This window comes from Taudactylus pleione, unplaced genomic scaffold, assembly GCF_031769625.1.
Source record: "Taudactylus pleione unplaced genomic scaffold, aTauple2 ptg000012l, whole genome shotgun sequence".
NCBI lineage: Eukaryota > Metazoa > Chordata > Amphibia > Anura > Myobatrachidae > Taudactylus > Taudactylus pleione.
Window position 1 is genome coordinate 5624686 of NW_028284415.1, and position 26868 is coordinate 5651553.

The 26868-nt window shown below is 49.6% G+C and overlaps 1 protein-coding gene across 4 annotated transcripts in view; it reads left to right on the plus strand.

Annotated features, from left to right (window-relative positions):
* Positions 1–26868, plus strand: part of RHOT1 (ras homolog family member T1) — an 89493-nt gene that overhangs the window by 48781 nt on the left and 13844 nt on the right. For all 4 annotated transcript variants that reach the window (XM_088468566.1, XM_088468568.1, XM_088468570.1 and 1 more), the window contains exons 15-18: positions 5422–5552; positions 5794–5877; positions 8156–8275; positions 9208–9410. In XM_088468566.1, coding sequence (XP_088324692.1) covers positions 5422–5552; positions 5794–5877; positions 8156–8275; positions 9208–9410 — 538 coding nt within the window. The remainder of the gene's footprint in view (positions 1–5421; positions 5553–5793; positions 5878–8155; positions 8276–9207; positions 9411–26868) is intronic.

Consider the following 26868-nt stretch of genomic DNA (forward strand, 5'->3'; position numbering starts at 1 on the left):
TACCACCTCATCAGTGAAGCATGTTGGTGGTAGTGTCATGGCGTGGGCATGTATGGCTGCCAATGGAACTGGTTCCCTTGTATTTATTGATGATGTGACTGCTGACAAAAGCAGCAGAATGAATTCTGAAGTGTTTCGGGCAATATTATATGCTCATATTCAGTCAAATGCTTCAGAACTCATTGGACAGCGCTTCACAGTGCAGATGGAAAATGACCCGAAGCATACTGCAAAAGCAACCAAAGAGTTTTTTAAGGCTAAAAAGTGGAATGTTATGCAATGGCCAAGTCAATCTCCTGACCTGAATCCGATTGAGCATGCATTTCACTTGATGAAGACAAAACTGAAGGGAAAATGCCCCAAGAACAAGCAGGAACTGAAGACATTTGCAGTAGAGGCCTGGCAGAGCATCACCAGGGATGAAACCCAGCATCTGGTGATGTCTATGCGTTCCAGACTTCAGGCTGTAATTGCCTGCAAAGGATTTGCAACAAAGTATTAAAAAGTGAAAGTTAGATTTAGGATTGTTTAGTTTGTCCCATTACTTTTGGCCCCTTAAAAAGTGGGAGGCAAATATAGAAACCGTTGTAATTCCTACACCGTTCAACTGATTTGGATGTAATTACCCTCAAATTAAATCTGAAAGTCTGCAGTTAAATCACATCTTGTATGTTTCATTTCAAAGCCATTGTGGTGGTGAATAGAGGACAAAATATGAAAATTCTGTCAATGTCCCAATATTTATGGACTCGACTGTATATAATATATATATATATATACACACACACAGTGGTGGTCGAAGTGGGAATTTTGAAGTGGGGGTATGGAAAATTTAAGGTTGTAGGGGGTGTGACCACTCAGAGGGGCGTCAATTTTATTCAATATAGTGCACCACACTCTAGTATCCCTTAAACACATTATACCATTCAGTACTCCTTATACATTATGCACATTGAATTCCCCTCATAGGATTCACATAAAAAAACACACACATTAAATGAAACAAACACATAGAACATAAAAAAATAAAACACATAGGCTTCACATAAAAAAAAACACACACGCACATACACATTGTCATCAACATAGGCCCCCACTGAAATAAACACACACAGGCCCCCACTGGAATAAACACACACAGGCCCCCACTGGAATAAACACACACAGGCCCCCACTGGAATAAACACACACAGGCCCCCACAGAAAAAACACACTCACAAATAGGCCCCCACAGGAAAAACACACACACATATAGGTCCCCCACAGGAAAAACACACACACATATAGGTCCCCCACAGGAAAACACACACACACACCCCCCACACACACACACACACAGGCCCCCAACAGGAAAAACACTCACACATATAGGCCACCCACAGGAAAAACACACATAAGCACCCTGGTTGGTATTACTCACCAGGTGGTTCCAGGGTTAGATTGGGAACTAAAGGTGGCCCTGGAAAAAATTCTAGAAGTGGCCTCACATGGGCGGCACCAAATCAACTTTACGTGGAACCAACACCAAAGTTGGCAGGTTTAGTACAACACTACACCTGTGTGAAAGCTGTTGGTATCAATATGCTTGGTGGCCAAGTGGCCCCAACACTCACAGACCTGTAAGCTGGTGTGACCAGTGGCGTAACTAGGGGGGGTTGGGCCGGGTGCGTGCGCTGGGCGCCGTGGGACCGGCGGCGCGGGGGGGCGCAGCCGGCCATGGTCCGGCCCGCCCTAGTTAGCCACAAGTGTAGCGCCGACTGCAGTGATTGCGGTTGGCGCTACACATTTACACAGGACCAGCGCTAGGCTTCCCTGCGCCGGTCCTGTGCTGCACACCTGAGCCCGTTCCCTCCCCCTGAGCGCTTGCCCAATAGCGTCAGAAGGCGGGCTCAGGCTGTGCATAACACACGCATCGCCGCCAGTGCTGGCGGCGATGTATGTGTTAAACAGCAGCCAATGAGAGTCAGACTCTCATTGACTGCAGCAGCACCCACTGCAAGAGCCGGACTTCCGTCTGGCTCCTGCAGTGGGTAATGGGACTGACGTCATGACGTCTGTCCCATAATGCTGAGCGCGCCAGCCCGGGAGGACTGGCGGGCGTCGGCGGGGGCGGCGCGGCGGACTGGAGCAGCAGTAGCGTGGATTCAGGTAAGTATGTTTTTATAATATATATATATATATATATATATATATATATATTATTTTTTTTTAACCTATCTGCAGAACGGGGGAGGGGGGTGGCTACTACTGGGAGGACCTCTACTGGGGGTGGGGGCACCATTATTGGGAGGACCTCTACTGGGGGCACTTAATCGGGAGGGGGAACCTTTGCTGGGGACTACTACTTGGGGCGGAACTACCACTGGGGGCATTATAAAAGGGGCCTACTAGTAGAGGCACTGCACTCGGGGGACCACTACTGGGGGCAATAATAGGAAGGGCCACTACAGGGGGCACTGGATAGGGGGGATCACTACTGGGTGCCTGCATAAGGGGACCACTACTGGGAAAACTGCATGGGGGGGGGGGGGACTACTGCTGGGGGCACTATATAAAGGGCACTGCATAGGGGGGGGACTACTGGGGGCACCATATAAAGGGCACTGCATAAGGGGATACCGCTACTGGGCACACTGCATTGTGGGGACTGCTACTGGGGCACTGCATTTGGGGGGACCACTACTGGGGATACTGTATAAGGGGCACTACTATGGGCCTGCATAAGAGGGACCACAGCTCCATACTGGGGGTACAAGTGGATGTCTGAAAGACAGGGATATACATTATATTCTTCAGACTTCTTTCCCTACCTTCATTTTCCTCCTGTTTATTCTTACCCTCCTATTTACCCATTCCTATATCTCCTGTTCCCAATTACCCTCCAATCTACCCATTCCTCTCTCCTATTCACCATTACCCTCCAATCCACCCATTCCTCTCTCTCCTATTCACCATTATCCTCCAATCTACCCATTCACCATTACCCTCCAATCCACCAATTCCTCTCTCCTATTCACCATTACCCTCCAATCTACCCATTTCTATCTCTCCTATTCACCATTACCCTCCAATCTACCCATTCCCCTCTCTCCTATTCACCATTACCCTCCAATCTACCCATTCCTCTCACTCCTATTCATCATTACCCTCCAATCTACCCATTCCTCTCTCTCCTATTCACCATTACCCTCCAATCTACCCATTCCTATCTCTCCTATTCACCATTACCCTCCAATTTACCCATTCCTATCTCTCCTATTCACCATTACCCTCCAAATTACCCATTTCTACCTCTCCTATTCACCATTACCCTCCAATCTACCCATTCCTATCCTATTCACCATTACCCTCCAATCTACCCATTCCTCTCTCTCCTATTCACCATTACCCTCCAATCTACCCATTCCTCTCTCTCCTATTCACCATTACCCTCCAATCTACCCATTCCTATCTCTCCTATTCACCATTACCCTCCAATTTACCCATTCCTCTCTCTGCTATTCACCATTACCCTCCAATCTACCCATTCCTATCTCTCCTGCTCACGATTATCCCCCTTCTCTCTTTCCATTTCCCTTTTTCTTTTTTCATCTTTTTTCCTGCTCCTCGTCCTGATCCTTCCATCTCTCTGACATGTGAATTACTCTCCTCTTTAGCTATCCTCCTTTCGCTCACACTCCCATCCTTATCACTCATTTTACCCTCTCGCCCTATTCTAATTGCTCTCTACATTTCCCTGGCCAGCCCCATGCTTACCCGCATTTCTGCTCAGTACTATAGACACACATGTTCTTATTTACACTATTATGTTGTTCATATCTTGACATTTTTCCACTTTTGTAACTTTCTAAACCTGTTCTTTCTCATCATTTCAGCTCACCAACTGTACATTTCTGACATCAGTCATCCCATTAATTTCTTATTTTCTGCTTGCACCAATACACTTCTACTGCCATGTAAATAAATGTTCATGCCCCCATTTCCCCCACTCAGACTCCCTTCTGCACAATAGCCCCAGTGCCCTCTTTCCCCAAACAGTTGCCATCTGTCCTACTCCCACTGTATGACCCCTTGTACCACCCCCCTTTCCCAAATATCGACCCCTTCATGGTGTCCCATGCAGACTTCTTTCTACCCCACTTCTCAGCCCACCTCCCCCCAAACTCCCCTCCACTGTCCCAATCCCTGGGCTGTACCTGGCTGCATTGATCCAGCTTGGAGCCCACTGACCAGGAGGAGGAGAGCACCATGGGGCTGATTCTCTTTAATATATAATAGGCAACCTGTTGCAGCCTCAAGTGGACAGAACAGCACCTAGGGATATCTATCCTGCAGCAGGACTGCAACAGCAAGAGGTCCAGGCATAGCTCTGACTACAACTCACCCCAGGGACTGATGCATGTAGCAGCAGGAGGACACATGTCAGCCCTCTTACTGTTGCTATAGCTATATGGGCATGCTGCAACTTGTAGCCCCACTGCAGCTTGCTGATCCCTGCTAGGACAGGGGGGAAGGTGGGGGGGAGTGCACAGACACAGGCCTCACCTCAACCGGTGCTCAGACTCCGGGTTAACTCCTCAGCCTGATGCTCGCACTGCTAGGGCTCCGGGCTGTCCGCATCTTCCGCCGCCATATTCAGATCTGGACTCTGCGCAGCTGCTTGCCTCTCGAGTCCGCCCAGGATTCTCCAGCTTCCTCGGCAGCATTACTGTGGCTGCCGCATTTCCGACTGCCATGTACTGCTTCTGCAGCAGTGCCCTCGCACAGAGGGAGTGGAGATGTAGTCGGGAGCAGGGGGAGAGGAGCGGGGGGAGGCATAGGGGAGATGAGAAGGGAAGCGGGAGCAGTGTGCGCAATCTACAATTCAGCGGGAGTCGAGGAGCAGGAGCAGCAGCAGCCAATTGATGAGGAGGGGAGGGGACACACAGAGGGAGTGCTGATGACGAGGCTATCCAGCCGTAGCGGCAACCCAGGAGTATCAGTACAGTAGCGGTAATCAAGGGCAATCCAGCCAGCAGCCAGCAGAACTTCCGGTGGGACATGGCATTATAGGATTGCGGCACTGCAAGGGCTCCCGGAGTCAGCATGTGGCTGTGTGAATCACACATGCAGCGTTAAAGCCTCTCACCCACTGTATACAGGCGCCCGCTCACTGTACAGACACTTCTGGGTCAGTGCAAATCGAAGTGCCGGTATATCATACCGCCGCATACCGGCACACTTCGACCACTGTGTATATATATATATATATATATATATATATATATATATATATATATATCTAGGAATAGTATTCTAGTGCATGTATCTGCTTCAAGCGCATCAGAGAATATCCGCCGCAAATACACAAGTGAAGAGCCCAGGTTTTCTCTTGTGCTTTGTTTTCTGTTATAAAGTTTTTCTTCTTCTATGATGTTTCAGTGACAAGGGATAAGAAAATAGACCTACACAAGAGACAGACACAGAGGAGTGTGTTCAGGTGTAACGTCATTGGTTCAAAGGGATGCGGGAAAATTGGAATTCTTCAGGCTCATTTAGGGAGAAACTTGGTGGTAAGTTCACACAACCTTATGTATACCCCAGCCTTATACTAAGCTCAACCTACCCCATTATTATACTGATCCCTATACAATTCGCTTTTATTATTGAGTATATGGGTGTGCTTGACTGGGTGTCCTATGTTGGCTTGATTTGAGGGAGAGGAGAAAGAGAAAATGATCTAGAACCGATTCATGTGAAAGTAAATATTTAAAGACATTATTGTGAAATTGTGACTTTACTCTTTTCGAGCAGAGACAAAAGAGGATACGGGAGGAGCACAAGTCTTTCTATGCAATAAACACTGTGTATGTCTATGGACAGGAGAAGTATTTGCTGGTATGTTACTTAGGACTTTACTCCACGTTTCCCCCCTCTCTAAATCTGTAAATCAATGTAATTTACACAGGTAACAAAATATCTGTATGCTTCGTCTAATTCAGGGGTCCGAGCTGGTCAGAAATGTATTTTAATATTTCTTGTTGGAAAATGTCTTTGAATACAAACATATTAAATATTATCGTTCTGGGTTGTGTAATTGCTGTACTATGGGTAGTGTCAGTGGCGTAACTATGGTATTTGGAGGCCAAGGCAAATTTAAAAATGGAGCGCCCCCTCTATGTGCGCGCACGGCAAAAAAAAAATGGGCGTGGTCACTTGAAAATGGGGCGTGTCAACATGACACACACCCCTTTATCGTTACTCTGAACATTCCTTTCCATATGCACCTTAACCCCAGTAGTGCTCCTTATACAGTACCCCCAGTAGTGGTCCACCTTATGCAGGCCCATAGTAGTGCCCCCTTATACAGTACCCCCAGTAGTGGTCACCCTTATGCAGGCCCATAGTAGTGCCCCCTTATACAGTACCCCCAGTAGTGGTCCCCCTTATGCAGCCCCCCATTAGTTCCCCTTATTCAGTCCCCCCAGTAGTGGTCCCCCTTATGCAGCCCCTCATTAGTTCCCCTTATTCAGTGCCCCCAGTAGTGGTCCCCCCTATGACATGCCCTCAGTAGTGGTACCCCTTTATATAGTGCCCCCAGTAGTAGTCCTCCCTGTGCTGTGCCCCCAGTAGTGGTACCCCCTATGCAGTGCCCTTTATATAGTGCTCTCAGCAGTAGTGTCTCCCCCCCCTCCCTCCCATGCAGTGACCCCAGTAGTGCTCCCCCCTTATGCAGGCCTCCAGCAGTGATCCCCCCTATCCGGTGCCCCTTATACAGGGCCCCCTGTAGTGGTCCTCCCTATTTAGTGCCCTCAGTATTGGTCCCCCCAGTACAGTGCCCCTAGTCCCTTATATAGTGCCCCCAGCATTAGTCCCCGCCCCATGCAGTGCCCCCAGTAGTTGTCCCCCTTATGCAGGCCCACAGTAGTGATCCCCCTATCCGGTACCCTTATGCAGGCCCCAAGTAGTGATCCCCTCTATCCGGTGCCTTTAAGCAGGCCCCCAGTAGTGATCCCCCCTATCCAGTGCCCTTATACAGTGCTCCCAGTAGTGGGTTCGCTAGAAGAAAGCCCCTTATATAGTGCCCCCAGTACTAGTCCACCACCCCCCCCCCCCCCCCCCCAGTAGTAGTCCCCAGTAGAGGTTCCCCCTCCCGATACAGTGCCCCCAGTTGTAGTCCCTAGTAGTGCCCCACCGCCAGTAGAGGTCTCCCCCGGTAATGGTGCCCCCAGTAGTAGTAGTAGCTCCCCCCCACACAATAATGGTGCCCCCAGTAGTAGTAGTATCTTTCCCCCTCCCCCCCCAGTAGTAGAAGTAGCTCCCCCCCCCCCCCCAATAGTGGTGCTCCCAGTAGTAATATCTCCCCCCGCCCCCTAATAATGGTGCCCCCAGTAGTAGTAGTAGTATAAAAAATAAATAAAAACACTTACCTGAATCCATGCTCCAGCTCCGGCCACTGCTCCCGCCACACGTCAGTCCTCCAGGGCTGGCGCGCTTTGCATTATGGGAGAGACATCATGACGTCAAGACGTCTCTCCAATTACCCACTGCAGGATCCAGAAGGGAGACGACTCTTTCAGTGGGCCTGCAGCAGTCAATGAGCGTCTATCTGACTCTTATTGGCTGCTGTTTAACACACACATCTCCGCCAGCGCTGGTGGAGATGAGTGTGAAGCAGCAGTCAATGACAGTCTGTCTGACCTCATTGGCTGCTGATTCACACACACATCGCTGCCGCTCGGCGGTGATGTGTGTGCAGTAGCAGCAGCAGCCAATGAGAGTCATCTGACTCTCATTGGCTGCTGGTTAACACACACATCGCCGCCAGCGCTGGCAGAGATGTGTGTGTTGGCACAGCCTGAGCCCGCCTGCCACCCTCCTCCTGGCGCTATTGGGCAAGCGCTCAGGGGGAGAGAAGGGGCTCGGCTGTGCAGCACAGGACCGGCGCTGGAAGCCTAGCGCCGGTCCCGTGTAAATGTGTAGCACTGACTGCACTCACTGCGGTCGGCGCTACACTGGCTAACTAGGGCGGCCCGATACCGTGGCCGGTGGCGGTCCCAGGGCATGTGCCCCACTCGCCCTGCCCTGGTTACGCCACTGGGTAGTGTATGATATATTTTTATTGTCTGATTCTCCCCTTCTTCTCCTCACTGAGAATAATGGACTTGTCTTTCAGCTGCATCATGTCACAGAGTGTGAGGCCTTGTCTCCTGCTGATACCACTTGTGATGTTGTTTGCCTGGTCTATGATATTACTAACCCCAAGTCCTTTGAATATTGCGCCAGAATATTTAAGGTTTGTAAAGTGCTATAACAAGCTCCCTTTTCTATCCTAACTGTAAATGATTGCTATATGTGCTCTTGTAGAGTGAATATCGCATTAACCTGTCCTGCATCTCCTATCATCTACACTGCTCTGGCCACTAGTTCTCTGTCTACAGCTAAGGCCCTGATGTGATCAGGTCTGAATTAAGTAGTGGGAAACGCTTTGTTCTACTCCATTCAAAGCCTATTTTGTATCAGAGCATATAAAGCTAGACATAGAGGACAGGTGTGATATGATTGGTCGACAGTCATCATGTTGACATTCATCAGGTTGACATGCGAGTGTCGACATGGTCAAACTGTCAACATGTGGAAAGTGACCATGTCGATATTTACCATATCTACATGGATGATATGTCCACAATGCTGAACTGTAGACAAACTTTCCCTGGTGGTCTAGTGGCTTTTTATTTTCTCCCATCGGCAGCAGCTCCAGCGTTTTCTTCCGGGTTGCGGCGGTCATGTAAGAAGCAGTTCCAGCGGCGATGATGATGTTCCAGGGATTGTTGTAATCCCTAACCCTCCATCTAGTGCCTAACCCTAAATCCCCAACCTCTCCCCACAGCATAACCCTCCCGGTGATGCCTAACTCTAACCGTGGGCATCCTAAGAATGTCGAGATATCATATGGCGACATTTCAGATGTGGACATTGTGAGCCTGTCAACATTCTAATTATGTCGATATGGTGCCTGTTGACATGTTGAAATATGTCGACATTTTGAATGTCGACAAAATTACTGTCAACTATTTGACCAGATACCCTAGAGGACACTCTTCTGCTGCACTACTGAAGATGAGGAAAGTACTATTTACCCTCGTCTTATAGTCATGTCCTTCTTTAGCTCCCCATATATTGGACTTGGATTCTCTCCGATCATAACTCTCCTCCTTCCCCGCACAGCAACACTTCATGGACAGCCGGACTCCCTGCCTCATAGTCGCAGCCAAATCCGACCTCGGGGAAGTGAAGCAGGAGAGCTGTATCTCTCCTGCTGACTTCTGTAAAAAGCACAAGATGCCTCCACCCCAAGCCTTCACGTGTAACACTGCTGACAACCCTAGCAGAGAGATCTTCATCAAGATGACCACGATGTCCATGTATCCGTGAGTAATGTGTATCTACTCATCACCCTTTTATAACTAATGCATGCCCCTTTACCTGGCTGTTTTGTCACCGCAGCATGTGCCGCCGACCTCTTGCTCTGTTTTTCCCATCTATGCCCCTTTTCACACACTTTTGTTTGGGAGACAGTCGTTCTACAACCATCTTGGACATGAAGAACCTTATGGTCTCCAATAACTCAGCAACTAGAATTACCATAACAGGGATCATCCCTCACCGGAGTGTGTTTGCTCCATGTTGAGGGTGAGTTGTAAAAACACGTAGCTCAGAGCGGTGCTCCTTTGTATTTATGTAAAAGAAGTAGAAAGTTCATACATCTTCCTCATTACACATTTAATTAGGTGGGGAGAAAATAGCTTGGTCAAGATTTTAGCCATATATTTTATACATAAGTTTTCCATATTTCTGATAAAGAAGATTAACTTGTGCTTACCCAAACTTGGCAGCATTTATTATTTAGCTTTATTCAAAAACATGAGGAGTTTGGGGTTTACCTGCCACTTCCTGGTCAGGCATGTTACTGTCTCAGTTTCCTGTGTAACTGATGTGTGAACCCTTTTTTCCTCTATCATCCGTGGTGGACAATTGCAACCGTGGGTATAAAGAGGAAGCCTAGGCACCAGCTAGTTAATTTTTTTTTTGCCCACCAACACAGGCTCACACTCTCCTATACCAGAGTCAGAGAGCCAGTTTTGGTGCCTGAGGAGTGGGGGCACACTTTTATTGGCTGCTACTGCAGGCCTCTGCTTAGTTAGTTAAATTTTTCTTCTGCGCGGGCAGTGGGGCAGTGTCAATGAACACCCCCGCCACCGCTTCCCCTGTTGGGTTTTGATTGTTGACCACTCCTTGCCAATTATTTGCATTATCCTTCATTGAATGTTTTTTTTTTTTCTGTGTGCCTACATCTAGATACCTGTGACTATTCTTTACACTTTTTAACATTGCTTATTCTTCTTTCATAATTCTGCAATAACCTCTGTTAGTGGGTAGTTAAGATGGTGAACACACTTATATGTTTATAAGGTGCCCATTAGTTCAGTGTTTTACTACGCTTACAGGTTATATGCTGCAAGATACCACTTATTCTTCTAGATGGTCCTTTAAACATTCAGTGTATTTTCGCCAATACGCCCACACTTGTTATTATACCTAAGTGTGTACATAGATGTATTCCAGGAACACATACCTATGTCTCCAGAGGTCAAGCAGCGAAAGTCCCCAGGGAGGGGCGCTGCAGTGTTGCGCACAATGTCTTGTCAGAACTATGCTGTGTCTATTGCAGTTCCAAACTAAGTTCACTCATTCTTTTCCTACAACAGCCTTACCCGAATGGGCATGGGTACAGGGTTTGTTTCAGTAGATCCAGGGTCTAGTAGTGCAGGTATCAACCTCATTACAACAAAGGCTTGATCAACTGTCTACGCGAAAATTGTCTAGACAGGACCCCTCTGTTCCTCTTTTTTCTACTTCAGGGTCCATAGGGGGTCCACAGGGTTGACCTTGGGGTATAGCTGGATCTGGATCCACGGGCACCACGCAGTTAAAGCTTTGCTGCTCCCAGGATGCACTTGGGTCCGTCCTCCTCTATACCCCGCCCCGGCCACAGGCACCTCAGTTTTAGTTGGTGCCCGGCCGGAGTCGGGTCACCCTGTCGCAGTGGGGCTGCAGGAGCAGCCCCATAGCTTTATTTTAAAAGAGAAATTTTTTATTTTTTTCTTCTTTTTTTACACTGTTAGAGCGGCAGCATCAGACTGTCCTTTAGGACGTCCACGCTGCCGCTCCTTCTCCCCGCTGGCGCCGCGACGCCAGTACAGCTCTGGGGATCGCGGCGGGACCCCAGAGCCTGTACTAGCCGGGCTCTGGGGACTCCCTTGACTGCTGCCGGACGCGACGGGGATCAGGTAAGCCGCGGGTCGCCGCGTGCGGCGGCCCGCGGATACTTCAATGCAGTCAGGAGCCTCCGGTCTCTGGGGACAGACCGGAGGCGCTAGCGGCGACGGCGGGCTCCCCCTCAATTGAGGAATACCCCGCGTGTCCGCTAGACCACCAGGGTATCAGGCTGGTAGCGGGACCGGCAACCCGGGGGTTAATTGCTAGCCAGGGGAGGCAGCCTTCCCTGTCTAGCGGCTCCTCCCCTCAGCTCAGCGCGCCTTTCAACTAGGAGTCTGGCGTCGCTGAGCTGCTCTTATCTCTCGGCCACTCCTCCTCTGAGGTCTCCGGCAGCCATCTTTACTGGCACATCGCAGACTCCCAGGCGGTATCAAGTGGACCGGTCCCCCTGTGTACCTCTCCCCTGCTAAAGGACAGTGTACACAGCGCTATAGCCCTCCCAGACACTGAATCTGGGCGGTTGATTGTAGCGGAAGGTGCAGTGAGTATAACTTTTCTGCATTGTATGTGACTATTGCTAGTGCTGCCTGTCTGTGACTTATTCTCCTTACTGTCAGCTTATAACTATCCCTTTCCTTCTCCTACGGCCCGGCAGGTGTGTGGGGGAAGGGCGTTTTTCTGAGACCCTCACTTATATAAAACACGTATTTGTGGGGTCAGTCACATACTGTTGTGTGCTACACAGTACCATATCTGGGCTGTTGTGTCGCATACTGGTGAGTGCGCGGGTGTTAAAACCGTAATTCCTCTGGTGATACCTATTTCTTGTGTATTTACGGTATCATGTCGGATGAGGAGACTGAGCGCTCTGTGGCTCCTGTGCTATTTTCCTGCAGACGCTGTGCTGCTGGAGTTGATGGGGAGGACTTATCTCAGGATGGTCTGTGCGGGCGGTGCCAGCTGGTACCGGGCCCCTCCAACCCCCCTGTATCACAGGACCCTCCTTGGGCGATGTTTTCACAGGTGCTGGCGTCTATTGCGGACCGGTTATCGGTCCCATCAGCGGTCCCTTCTAGGGCGTTACCGCAGCCCACCATCCCCCATTCCCCGAGGGTTCCACAAATGTTGCGGTCTTCCCCCGGGGCCCAGACTGTGGGTCCTTACTCGGGACAGCCTGTGTATGTGCAGTCTTCCCCAGGGACGTGTCAGTCTGTAGTGCCTTTGCAGAGTGTTGCTCCGACGGCTCCTCCGCCTTGGGTGGATGTTCTATCCAGCTCCGTACAGAGTCTGGCGGCTTCATCCTCGGCGTTTCAGTCCATGTTGCAAGGTGATGTGCCTCCAAGGGTGTCTAAACGTCCGGTTGTGAGTTCACTAGCTGCGCAGTTGTCGGACTCGGAAGTGTCCTCAGATGATGGAGAAATCCATGAGGACTCTGACTCTGATGTCATGGGGCAGGAGGTGGAAGCTAAGTCCTCCATTAATGTTCCAGCCTTAGTTAGGGCGGTGCGGGCTATCCTACATGTTGAGGATGATGCGCCGGCTCCTAGGTCGAAGTTTCCTAATTTTAAAAAGGCCAAGGTGACCTCAACTGTGTTCCCCCTGTCTGATCAATTATCGGATCATATGGCGGCGGCCTGGCAATTACCTAGTAAGAGGTTCCATCCACAGAAGAGGTTGGCGGCGAACTATCCTTTTCCTGAAGCTCATTGCAGGAAATGGGAAACTCCGCCGGCGGTGGATTCCCACGTTACCCGCTTGATCAAAAGCGCGACGTTGCCATTGCCGTCTATCTCCTCTTTGAAGGATCCCACGGACAGGAAGGTGGAGACTTGTTTAAAGTCCATTTATTCTCTTTCCGGGGCGGTGGCTCGCCCGTCCATGGCTATCTCCTGGGTGGCTAAAGCCATTGAGGCATGGGCCAATGCCTTGGAGGATACCTTTCCTGATGAGGCTCCGGATATCCAGAGAGCGTTAGTGGGACAGATGCGGGATGCAGCTTCCTATATTGGGGAAGCGTCTTTGGATGCCAGCCTGCTCACTTCTAGGGTGTCGGCTGCAGCGGTATCTGCTCGGCGCTCCCTGTGGCTGAGGTCCTGGAGGGCTGATGCAGATTCAAAAAAGGGTCTGGAGGCCTTGCCTTTTAATGGTGATTTACTATTTGGTCCGGATTTGGACAGAATAGTGGATACTTTGGCTAAGTCCAAGTCGGCTTTTCTCCCTTCGGCCTCTGCGCCGGCTAAAGTGAGGAGCTCTGCCTTTCGGTCCTTTCGGGTTCAGGGTAAGGCCAAGGGCCAGTCCTTCCCGAGACATTCGGCGACCAAGGCCGCACCCAAGCCCAAGAAGCAGGCATGGAGTGCTCGGCGCCCTTCTTCCAAGCAGGAGGATAAGCCTGCTGCCTGATGGGACGGGCCTCTCTCTGGGGGACCCCAGAGTGGGAGGCCGACTTCTCCAATTCGCCCAGTGTTGGCACAATACCACCACGGATGCCTGGGTTCGAGAAGTAGTCTCTCAGGGGTACGCCCTGTCTTTTCGGTTCAGGCCGCCCCACCAGTTTTTCTGTACGAGTCCTTCTCTGGACAAGACCAAAGCTGGTCAGATTCAGGTAGCTATAGAATCCTTGCTACAAGCAGGGGTCATTGTTCCCGTTCCGCAGTCTCAGCGCGGGACGGGGTACTATTCTACTCTGTTTCTGGTACAGAAACCCAATGGTTCTCATCGCCCTATCCTGAATTTGAAGTCTCTGAACAGATACCTCAAAGTTCCCAGGTTCAGGGTGGAAACGTTACGTTCCATCATTCTGGCGATGGAACCCGGGGATTATATGGTCTCCCTCGATATCCAGGACGCCTATCTCCATGTGCCCATAGCACCGGCACATCAGCGGTATCTGAGGTTTGCTATCCTGAACCATCACTACCAATTTCGGGCGTTGCCTTTTGGCCTTTCCACGGCTCCGAGGGTGTTCACCAAGGTGATGGCGGTTATGGCTGCCCACCTTCGGGGTCAGGGTCTACGTCTGTTGCCGTACCTGGACGATCTTCTGCTGCTGGCGAGCTCCCCGGAGGTGCTTCTTCGACATCTCCACCTGACCATTGCTTGTCTTCAAGCACACGGGTGGTTGATAAACTGGAAGAAGTCCTCCCTGATTCCATCACAGCGGATGGTTCATTTGGGAGCCCTGCTGGATTCTCGTCAGCAGCGGATTTTCCTGACTCCAGAGAAGGTCTCCTCCCTGCAGCTGCGGATACACAGTTGCCTGAGCAGTTGCCGCCTGTCGGTCCATTCAGCTATGAGAGTTCTGGGGTCCATGGTGTCGACATTCGACATGGTGGAATTTGCCCAGTTCCATTCCCGGCCCCTGCAGGGGCTGATTCTATCGGAATGGAACGGGTTACCTCACCGGATCCGCTCTCAGATGCTGGTGTTGTCCGCGGAGGTTCGGCAGTCTTTGGCTTGGTGGCTTCAGACGGTGCATCTGGTCAAGGGGCGCCCCTTTTGGATCCCGGACTGGGTCCTGCTCACGACGGATGCCAGTCTTCGGGGTTGGGGGGCAGTGACCGGCTCATTATCGCTTCAGGGTCGTTGGTCCGCGGAAGAAGCACTTCTCCCCATCAACATCCTGGAACTGCGGGCTGTGTACAGGGCCCTGCAGTCGTCCGGCCCCGCTCTTCACGGAAGGGCGGTTCAGGTGCAGTCCGACAACGCCACCACGGTGGCGTACATCAACCACCAAGGGGGAACTCGCAGTCGGGCAGCAATGTCGGAGGTGTCTCGCATTCTTGCTTGGGTGGAGTGTCACGTTCCAGCGATCTCGGCAGTCTTCATTCCCGGAGTCCTCAATTGGGAGGCGGACTTCCTCAGCCGTCACGATGTGCATCCCGGGGAATGGTCGCTTCACCCAGAGGTGTTTCAGCTACTCGTGGACAGGTGGGGGCTGCCGGAGCTGGACTTGATGGCCTCCCGTCACAATCACAAGTTGCCCGTTTACGGGTCAAGGACAAGAGACGCAGGCGCCTGTCTGGTAGACGCTCTGTCGGTGAAATGGACGTTTCACCTGGCGTATCTGTTTCCTCCGATATCCTTACTTCCTCGGGTTCTGCGGAAATTCAAGCAGGAAGGCGGCACGCTCGTGCTGGTGGCTCCGGCGTGGCCCAGACGTCCTTGGTACTCCGATCTGAGGTGCCTCTCCATCGACGCTCCGTACCTTCTTCCTCAGCGTCGGGACCTGTTGTCTCAGGGGCCCTGCCTTTACCCGGATCTGGGTCGGCTGTCTTTGACGGCGTGGCTCTTGAGACAGCCGTCTTGAGGTCTAGGGGTTTCTCCAGTTCAGTGATTGGTACCATGCTTAGGGCACGCAAGCCTGCCTCCGCGCGGATTTACCACAGGGTGTGGCGCACTTATTTTCAATGGTGTGAATCCAGAAACTATGATCCGCAGGTGTTCCGGGTTTCCAGAATCTTGGAATTTCTTCAATCGGGTTTGGACCTCGGCTTACGCCTGGCCTCTCTGAAGGTTCATGTGTCTGCTTTGTCCGTGTGGTTTCAGCGACGGATTGCTACACTGCCAGATGTTTACACCTTTTTCCAAGGTGTTCTCAGGATCCAGCCTCCCTTCGTGCCTCCGGTGGCTCCGTGGGACTTGACGGTGGTACTGAGGGTCTTGCAGGGTCCTCCTTTTGAGCCGCTTGAGTCGGTGGAGCTCAAGTGGCTGACGTTTAAGACCATTTTTCTCCTGGCAATTGCTTCGGCCAGGAGGGTTTCAGAATTGGGGGCGCTTTCCTGTCGCCCTCCTTTTCTGATTTTTCACCAGGACAGGGCAGTGCTCCGCACGCGTCCTGAGTTTTTGCCCAAAGTGGTTTCAAAGTTCCACATTAATCAGGAACTTGTTGTGCCAGCTTTTCAGTCACCTGATCTTTCGGCTGGTGAGGCTTCCTTGGATGTGGTCCGGGCACTTCGAATTTATGTGGACCGGACTGCTTCGGTTAGGAAGTCGGATTCTTTGTTTGTCCTCTTCGGTTTTCACAAGAGGGGTTGGCCTGCCAACAAGCAAACGTTAGCCCGTTGGCTTCGTTCAGTTATTTGTGAGGCTTATGCGCAGGAGGGTTTACCTGTGCCAGCCTCTGTTAAGGCTCATTCCACTCGTTCTGTGGGTCCCTCTTGGGCTGCTAGACGTGGCGCCTCCGCTGTTCAGCTGTGTAAGGCGGCTACTTGGTCTTCAATTCAGACGTTTTTGAGGTTTTATGCGTTTGACACCTTCGCCTCTCAGGATGCATCCTTTGGGCGCCGGGTACTCCTTTCAGCACAGGAGCATCCCCGCCCTTAGTTGAACTGCTTTGGGACATCCCCAAGGTCAACCCTGTGGACCCCCTATGGACCCTGAATATGGTAAGAACTTACCTTTGTTATCTCTGTTTCTACGAAGTCCATAGGGTCCACAGGGCGCCCGCCCTGACGCACCTGGCTTCAAATGGGCTGTGTGGCTGGTCACCGGTTTTCCGTCTCCCATTTCTGTGAGTATGGTTTCTTGTGTGTTCCAGTCTTCCTTCTCTCTGTTTAGTCTCCTCCTCCGGCCTTAGCTGCTTACCAACTGAGGTGCCTGTGGCCGGGGCGGGGTATAGAGGAGGACGGACCCAAGTGCATCCTGGGAGCAGCAAAGCTTTAACTGCGTGGTGCCCGTGGATCCAGATCCAGCTATACCCCAAGGTCAACCCTGTGGACCCTATGGACTTCGTAGAAACAGAGATAACAAAGGTAAGTTCTTACCATATCTCTTGTTTTTTCAGGCAACGTCTCCGAGTCAGGGAACTCCTCGTGTCCCGAGGATGAGCTGTCTGAAGTCGGATGTGGAAACATAGGGTCTGGTTCATTACAGATCGCAACTGGGTGACCCTCCTTCAGTCTCAGACACACAGTCTCGCTAATCCACTACAATCACTATGCCGTCGCAGCACAACATAAAGATGTCCACCTTACCTTAGACACATCCGTAATACTTAGCAAGACTGCAAAACCATTGGTAACATCGAGTTCCATTGTAGCCTCACGTGCACAAGGTCAGACCTTATTCAGAAATTGCTGACCTTCCAGTACACAGTGAGATCTCATGCTGCATATGACATCGCAGTGGATAATTTATGCACGCCCCACACTGGTATGCCTGCATTTCGCCGACACCCCCCCCTTGTCACCTCCCCCAAACAGTACCTCCTGTCAATCACTCTGCGATGGGTTTGCGTAGTCTCTGCGATCGCAGTCTCGATCGCAATGGCTGGTTCAAACACTGTGATGCATGCGCTTATTAGCATTGTGAACCTTGCTGAATCAGGCCCATTGTCTGTTCCAGAGGACTCGCATTGCCAGGTGGATGTGAATGCTTTGGTCACGTCAAGTCTGCTCACTTACTTAAGGATTCTGACACCAGGACCTCCTTTGTAAAAACAAAAAAAAAAAGGAGGTGGCAGTATTTCTTCCCTCTCCTCAATTGGAGTATCTCCTGGCAGGGGCTTGGACACACCCTAATATGCTTTTCCAATAATCCAAATGCATTTTGAACTTGGATGGCCAAAGCTCTAGCTCTTTGGGCGGACTCTCTTTGGGAAGGCCTTCACAATGGTACCCACCGATCTGAATTACTATCCAGGGTGGACATGATTTGCGAGGACAGTATTTATATGGGGAAAGCGGCCATTGACTCTAGCCTCCTTTCCTCCAAGGTTCCGACTTTGCAGTAGCTGCCAGACGAGTGCTCTGGCTGCATACTTGGAGGACGAACAGCTTTCTATAGAAACCTGTTTCTTGTACAGAAGCCGGATGGTTCCTTCCGCCCGATCCTCAACCTGAAATTGCTCATCATGTACCTACGAGTTCCACAATTCTGGATGGAATCTCTTCGCTCTATCATTCTGTCAATGAAACTGGGGGACTACATGGCTTCCTTGGATATCCAGGATGCCTATTTGCACATTCCCATACGTCTGGGTCACCAGCATTTCCTCAGGTTTGCGGTGCGGGAGGACCACCACCAATTCTAAGCATTGCCGTTTGGACTTTCTACAGCTCCTCGCGTGTTTACAAAAGTCATAGCAATAATAGCAGCGCATCTCAGGCACAAGGGGGGGCCGTATCCTTCTTTTCTTGGACGATTTCCTTCTCCTAGCACAGTCCCCGTATGTCCTTCAGTACCATCTCACCTAACTGTGACAGTGGATTTTGAAAGGGGGTTTTCCATATAATCTGATGCCGTCAGAAAGGGGGTGTGGTCTCACAATAAGGGGCGTGGCCTAAAACGAAGAGTCTACCTTTATGACTAAATTACATTAACATTACGGACATCAAAACCAACTGCTGTTTTCCCAATTCCTGTTCTAAGGCACACCATCAGTCCCATCGGAATCTGTATGAAATACCGGCTGACGCATGGCCGGCAGTTCGATTCCCGGCAGCTCAGTCCGACAGATGCAGAGATCCCGGCAGCGTCAGCCCGACAGCGCTGGAAATCCTGATCGTCCCTAGGTAAGTACAAACTAACCTAACCCTAACCCTCCTTAGGGGTGCCTAACCCTAACCTCCCCCCCGTGCCTAACCCTAATCCACCCTCTAAGTGCCTAAACCTAACCCCCCCTTCCCCGCTGTCTAAACCTAAGTCCCCTGGAGGGGTGCCTAACCCTAACCTCCCCCCGGGGGTGCCTAACCCTAACCCCCCCTTCCCCTAACCCTCCCAGGAAGGTGCCTAACCCTAAGTCCCCCCCGGGTGCCTTAAACCTAACCATCTCCCCCCCGCAGCTGTCAGCTCGCGGCACCCGGCGTCGGAAAAATGACAGGCGTCTAGATTTAGACGCCTGTCATTTGACCCTCCCCAGGATAAAGCAAGCGGGAAGCCAGCTGTTGGGCTTACGTCAGCCGGTTTCCCGATTGAATACCAGTACCATCCCCCCCGAAAACAGGAGAAAAAAAAAAAAAAAAAACATATTACTCACCCGAATAATATACCACACGGACTATACCAGATTGCTCTCCCACAGAACATACCACATTGCTCTCCCACAGAACATACCACATTGCTCTCCCACAGAACATACCACATTGCTCTCCCACAGAACATACCACATTGCTCTCCCACAGAACATACCACACACTGTTTTCAGATGTTTATGTTGCTGCAGAGTGTCAGGCCCCTTGGCTTTCTCTCTCGCTCTCACTGTGAGAGAGACTGGTTGAGTGCTGCTGCTGCCGCCTGCCAGGATTCCCCTGTGCCTGGCCGGCGGTGGCCTGGCGTCTCTCCCTCCCAGTCCTTCTTAGAAATGGCACCCACTGTGCCCGGGCTCCTTGGCGTCCGAGCATGGCTTAAAGAAGTTGCTCCTCAGCGTGCCAAGCGGCTGGTCAGCTGCGTCATCAATGGCCGGGGACGGGCTGGGACAGTCAGCAATAGGAGAGACGAGCCGCGCAGCGCTGTGACCACTACACCAGCCTGCTGTAAGTGACAGACTGACAGCTAGGGGCAGGGCGGAGCGCCCTGAGCGATTGCACGGCTAGTCCGCCCCTAGAAACGGCCCTGGCTGCGATAAATCGGTGGCCAGGGGGGTTTCTAGGTACTCGGAAACCCCCTCTGCATGCGCGCCTGGGTGACCCTCCTTCAGTCTCACGGATGGCTGATCAACTGGAAGAAATCAATAATCTATAAATCTCAGGAAATGCTTCACTTGGGAGCCGTGCTGGACTCGAAAGTCAAAGAGTTCTCCCCCTAGAGATGGCATTGCAAGACAAGCTTCCGATCTTCCTTCGTCATCGCTGGGTGTCCATCTACGTATGCAAGTCCTGCGCACATTAGTATCCACCTTCGACATGGTGGAATACGCCCAATTTCACTTCCTCTCGTCACAACAACAAGCTTCCTCTATACTGCTCCTGCACCAGGGATCCGTGAGCTTTTCTGGTGAACGCCCTAGTAGTGGAGTGGACCCTGCCTTTCCTCTACATCTTTCCTGTGATCTCTCTGATCCCGTGGGTCCTCCACAAACTGAAGTTGGAGGCTGGCTTAACAATTCTTGTTGCTCCCGATTGGCCACATTGAGCTTGGTATGCCAACCTTCTCTAGCTGTCCATAGACTCCCGTGGCATCTCCCTCTCCGGCCGGACCTTCTGTCTCAGGGTTGGGCGTCTGCACTCAGACCTCAGATGCTTTGACATGGTGGCTCTTAAGAAATCTATCCAAAGGGAAAAAGGTTTCTACGCATCGGTCATTAAAAAGTCTGTGCGTAATGCTCGGAAACCAACCTTTGCTAGGATCTATCGCTGAGTCTGGCAGACCTACTATGATTGGTGTGTGGTCCGCTGTGTCAATCCTCAGGTTGATCGTTTGTCTCGGGTCCTGGGATTGGATTTGGGTATTCGACTTTCCTCCCTTAAGGTTCAGATCTCCATGTTCTCTGTTCTCTTTCAAAAAAGATTGCCACTTTGTCGTATGCCCAAACATTTCTACAAGATGTGGTTAACCTTCAACCACCGTCTGTTTCTTCGGTGGCCCCGTGAGTTTTGTCTTTTGTGTTGATGGCCCGCAAGGCTTCCTCCCACGAGCCTTTGAAAATGGTGGACTTTTGTTAGCTTACTTTCAAAATAGTCCTCTTACTCGACATTGCCTCAGCCCAACAACTATCAATTTTGAGTGCCTTGTCCCATTGCTCTCTCTTCCTTATCTTCCACCCGGATTAAGCAGTTCTCAGGACGTTCCCTGGCTGCCTTCTGAAGGTCATGTCCTGTTTCCGCATTAATCAGGAAATTGTGATACCCTTCTTTTCTGTTCTTGACTTTTCTCCGGATTTAGCCTTCATAAATGTGTTTCGGGCCCTCGTGTTTATGTGTATAGGATGCAGGATATCCGGAAATTTGATCCCCATCGGTGTCCTTTACCACTTCAACAAATGTGGCTTGCCAGCCGCCAAACCGACCTTGACTCGCTGGCTTCGCTTTACTATCCACCATGGCTACCTTTTGGCGGACCAACTGGCCTCGATGTGTGCTCATTCCGCCAGATCAGAGGGTGGATAGGCGTGTGGCACCTCTGCTGAGCAGCTTTACAGGGCCTCGGATGCTGGGTTTGGGCATAGGGTATTGAGCTTTGGGACGTCCCATGGTTCCCACTGTTTTCCATTGATGATGGAGAAAAGGGGATTATTGTCCTTATCTGTTAAATGCTTTTCTCTGCGTCCATGGGGGGACCCTAGGAACCCACCCATATGCCCCTGGCTGGAGTTTTTTTTTTATGTGTGCATCTTTTCTGGCTCTCTTCTCAATGGCTGACAGTGTGCTTGAGGTATGCGTGCCGGTCTTACTTCACCTATTTTCCTTCTCCCTCTCCTTGTGCTTGTTAACTAAACTGGCTCTCTGGCTGAGGGGGCAGGCTATAGGGAAGAGGGAGTTTGTGCTGCTGGGTAAAAAAGATTAACCAATTGGTGCCCAGGCTCCCCTGCTCCACTCTATACCCATGTTTCCCAGTGGCCCCCATGGACTCGGAGGAAAGGATTTAACGGGTAAGGACAAAAAACACCACCTTTTTTTTTTTTTTTTTCTCCAACGATAAACTATTTTATCCAAATTCTCCCTCCTCCGTCATAGAATAGTATTGCTCTCAGACAAGAGCAGGTACAATGCAGGTAAGGAAAGAACCTCCCATTTACCCTGGCCTTACATCTCTCATATTCTACTACCTCTAGTTGGAAAAGGTCCAGTATGAGGGTAAATTCCCTCACCTCATGTACAACTGCCCAAGGATTCCGTCCTGTTGGAGATTGATAATTAAGTGTTTTCTACATATTCAATAGCATACGCTGCAATAAGTAATACGGAATTTAGTTCCAATTAGTGTATTCAAGTAAATAATTAAGGGCACAGTACCTACAATATCAGAAATTTAACCTTGCTTTCTAAAAGTGGCTTGTAGCTATTTAATGGCCGCTTTCCCAGTGCGCGGAATCCCTCGCCATACAGATTTCATTCTGTGTATTCCTTTTGTCTGTTCTCTGACTGTGTACTGTAAATAGGTCACTTCATAGTATATGTAATCTGCAGTTTGTTTCATAGTTAATATCTGTTATTGTCTCTGCTTTGTAAAGGAGGCTTTAAAATTTGTCATGTAATTATTGTCTGCATGGTCTAGAAAAGCAGGAATTAATGGAAAGCTGTAAATAAAGAATCGGTATAAAAGGATAATTTAGCTTCGTACCTTCTGATGGCTCAGTCGGGTACTCTATGTAATACAGTGTAGACTGTAGAAGAATAGAAGTGATAACGTTTTAAAATCTTAAAATTGGGGAATGGTGGAAAACGTTGGAATGCAATCTTCGTAGTCTTGAGAGGATGACTGCAAGGATAGTAAAACCTCTCCCACATTCTGGTTGAGCTTTTTCATACAAGCCACAAAGAGCTCCAGATAAAGGGGGTACGTTCTCCAGTGTAATCTAGGGGCTGGGGCAGATGGGGCTTACTACAGACCTCAAAGGCCCCAATAGAAACTGAAATGGAAGAAGGACCATCCTTATTGCCATCTGGAGACTGGGTCCTTTGGGGGAGGGGAGTTCTCTCTTGCGTCTCCTTTTTTGCCTGGCTCTCCTACTGTGTACCAAAACCTGCTAGAAACAGAAGTCATTTTAGCAGTTACAGCGAACTCTCTTTCTGTACCCTGTCTACTGTAAGATACCAGGTTTAGCAGTGATTAGTTCCCTAAGATTTACTGGGTTTTGTGGACTGTCTTGCAGGGTCACTTTTATTTTTCCGATTGTGTTCTACTATTGTCCTTTGGCTGACTGATTCTCTGTCATGCCATATCAAATCAAAGGCTAGGGAGTTACTCCTCTTGAAAGAGTTACTTGCCCCAACTACTACGCTAAATTACTAGCAAACAATCAGGTGCTGCTGTCATTTACGCAGCCTGGGGATCAGGCGTCTCCCTTGCTAGGGTAGTACTGCATTCAGTTTGGTGGGATCATCCAGGTCCAAGGGTGATTCCCTTGATTGGCTTGTTCAGCGGGTGTCTAGTACCCTTCCCCCAACTGTTTCAGGAGTGCATCCGAGTCGCCAGAAGTCCTTATTTTGTTTTGCAGCTGTTCAGGAGGAGTCTTGGGTCAGAATTGTTGCCTCATCTGTGCAGGTTTTGATTGATCTCTTTTTGTGCAATTATCTTTAAATGTCTTGGCTATTTTCCACACATGTAAATGTCAAGCTTGTGATGAGTCAGATTCTGATTCTTCATCTCATCAGGCGGATAAAGTGGCACCCGATTGAAATTCTGAAGTTTCCTGTCAGTTTGAGGATGAAACTTTGGGGCGACATACTTCTCAATTTGGACAGTGTTCCAGGCACTGTACATCCTGTAAAGTTTGCAATACTTCTCTATTTAAGTGTCCGGTGAAGCACAGCTTTATTTCCTCCTTTCCAGATCTGGTCACCCAAGTGTTGGCGCAGCAGAACTGTTCTAGGTCCCACGCACAAGGCTTGGACAAATGGATGGATCGCTTGGAGGACTTATAGACCAATAGAACAGTGCTTACCTTGGTGGAGCATTCTAAGGATGCCTTACAGTTCTTGGGTGATGTGGCCTTGGTGATTTCAAACTATTTACTTGTTCCCACCAGTGGCGATGCTTCCCAAGATTGCTAAAGAAGGAAAATTCGGAGTTTACAGCAGCTGGCATTACCAGCATAACTGTTGAAACAATGATTCTAAAGCTGGGTACACACTGATAGATATATCAAAAAACAAAGTGAGTGCTGGTTGTGCCAATAAACCAACGGGATGCTGCTCAAATCCTAATGGTGAAGGCCACAAAGACACCAGATTAGTCTGAATACAAATGAAAGTTCAGGATGAGCACGCCCCTTGTCAGGAAATAATGTGGTATCACTTTTAAAACAAAGTACTTGTTATCACAGTCTCGAGTTCTTAGTTGTGAGATCTTTCTGGTTCCAATACTTGATGTAGAATGTGAGAGCACACTGTGATCACTTCTTAGATAAGGAGTATACCGGCAGTTGGAGAGGGTAGATGGAGGCTTCAGCGCATCGCGGCGGACAGCAGGGACTGTAGACCTTTCGGCAGCCAACTACGGAGTGTTAGGAAGAGGCAGAGGCGGAGATCGGGACGGAGGTTGTTTAGCCAGCCTGGCTGTTGAGAGGCGGTTCCTGGTGATGCAGTCTAATACCACCAAGTTCCAGTAATGCCCGCTGAAGTCCACAGGCCTTGCATCTAATTCTGTTTGCAAATAATCAGGATGCATGCCATGTGCGAATTGCATGCGCAGCTTAAAACATAAGGCAACTGCTTGCGTTATCACAGTGTGCAACTCCGAATTAGACCTTCCTGTGCAACATGCCAAACTCGACACTTCAGAATTCGCACATCGCATGCATCCTGATTATTAGCACTCAGAGAGGCAGAACAGAATTAGATGCAAGGCCTGTGGACTTCAGCAGGCATTACTGGAACTTTGTGGTATCCAACTGCACCTCACTCTAAGGGGTTCCTGCGGACTTCTAAAGCCCCAGATGCTTCCTCCTAACTCCGACTGACTTGGGCCCCTGCATAACCAAGAACCGCCTCAACAGCCAGGCTAACTTGACAACCTCCGTCCCGATCTCCGCCTCTGCCGTGCCTCCCAGGACTCCTGAAGCCTCTGTCTGCCCTCTCCAACTGCCGGTATACTCCTTATCTAAGAAGTAGTCACAATGTGCTCTCACATTCTACATCAAGTATTGGAACCAGAAAGACCTCACAACTATGAACTCGAGACTGTGATAACAAGTACTTTGTTTTAAAAGTGATACCACATTATTTCCTGATAAGGGGCGCGCTCTTCCTGAACTTTCACTGATAGATATCTCGCCCGCTCGTTTGAACGGGCGATATATCTATAGTATATCGCCGGGTGTGTACAGCAGATATGTCTGTGAACGACGTCGCTCACAGACATATCTGATCTGCTGTGAAGGCACAGCAGATGGCCGACATATCTGAATGATATATCGGCCATCTGCTAGTGTGTACAGGCGACCTGCGATCACACGTACACATGCTGCGGCACCCGGCAGTGATTGACAGCTCAATTGGGCAGCAGATTTAAATGCCTGCCCATTTGAGCTGTGGACCTAATTTGTACCCAGCTTTAGAGCCGCTGTGTGAAATGCTGATGCCGGAAGCCCGAAACAGCAGAATCCCGACAGGGCAGGCAAGTATGCTAACCCTACCCTTCTCCCCCCTCCCTTAGGGGTATCTAACCCAAAAACTCCCGTGGTGGTGCATAACCACCCCATCCCACCTGCGGCTAACAGCTAACACTTCCCACTTACCTTTGTTCGGGAAGCCGTCTGTCAGGATTCAGTGGTCGGGCTAAAGATAGGTGTCTGTACTAAAGATAGGCGTCTAAATACAAAGTCGGGATTTCGACGCCCAGATTCCGTCAGACAGCTTCTCGTGCGTCAGGATTCTAACTACATCCCCTTTAGAGTGAAGGGGTTGTTTGAGGAGGTGATTCAGGCTAGGCTCTTAAATTGGTGGTTGTTTGTTTCATGAGTACATTCTTTTCTTCCTCCCTGTTCCTTCTGCACTATCCTATTCTGTGGGGCTTGTTTAAACATAAATGATTAGCTCCTGGCAGCCATGGGGCACAGACAAGTTTTATTGCCCAGTACTCCTACATCCACTATAACCCAGCATTCCCCAGTGTTCCCCAATGGGCTGAAAGAAAAGGAAGTAAGAAATCCAATTTTTTTGGAGTGAATGTCTTTCTGGCTTGAGTCAATAATTTGCCCTTTTAGCAGTAATATATGACACAGTCGGCAGTTTAGTAATTGGCAGTCAGAGCAGAGGATTTCAATCATCATAGTATTTTTTACACACCATACGCACAGCATTGTGAGGAAAAAAACTGTATGGCCACAACAGCCAGTATAAATGGGGACTGCACAACTTATGTTATATAATTTACCCTTTTATCCCAATTCCTGCTTTTGTCTTTTGCAGTATTGTAACCTGATGTTCTGTCTGTTGGATTTATTGTGTGTTGTTCACAGATCTAACCCTTTCTCTGACACAGGGGCTGATGCTATTGCCCTAATAGACAGCTAAGGGTTATTAGACAGTCACAGATATCTGTGGTTTGTTGCATGGCCCTTTATATTGGCTTGTGGCCTGTCCTGAGCATGCCATTCTCTATTGTCTGATCCTCCCACTCAATCGTATAGTGGACTTGACATTATTGCATGTATTATGTTTTCTAATGCAGGAAGCATCACCATCCCATTTACAGTATGTCTCACACACAGCCGCTACATCCATGCACAATTCTGATTAAAGGACGACTAAACCTGTAATACAATTTATGTAATATGTATGTAACAGTTTAGGGTTAGAATTGTGTTCCTTGTTATAATCTCTTTATATAGCACATTTGTCACAGAAGAAACTTTCGTTTTTTTTTAAATTTAGCCTAATGAAACAAATTGCTTGGACCTTTTTTATTACCTTATGGCAAATCTCTATTAATAGTGAACTAACCACTACCATCACCCATATTTGTGTGTTACACAAAAATATCATCTGATTTATATATTATTATAGGGTC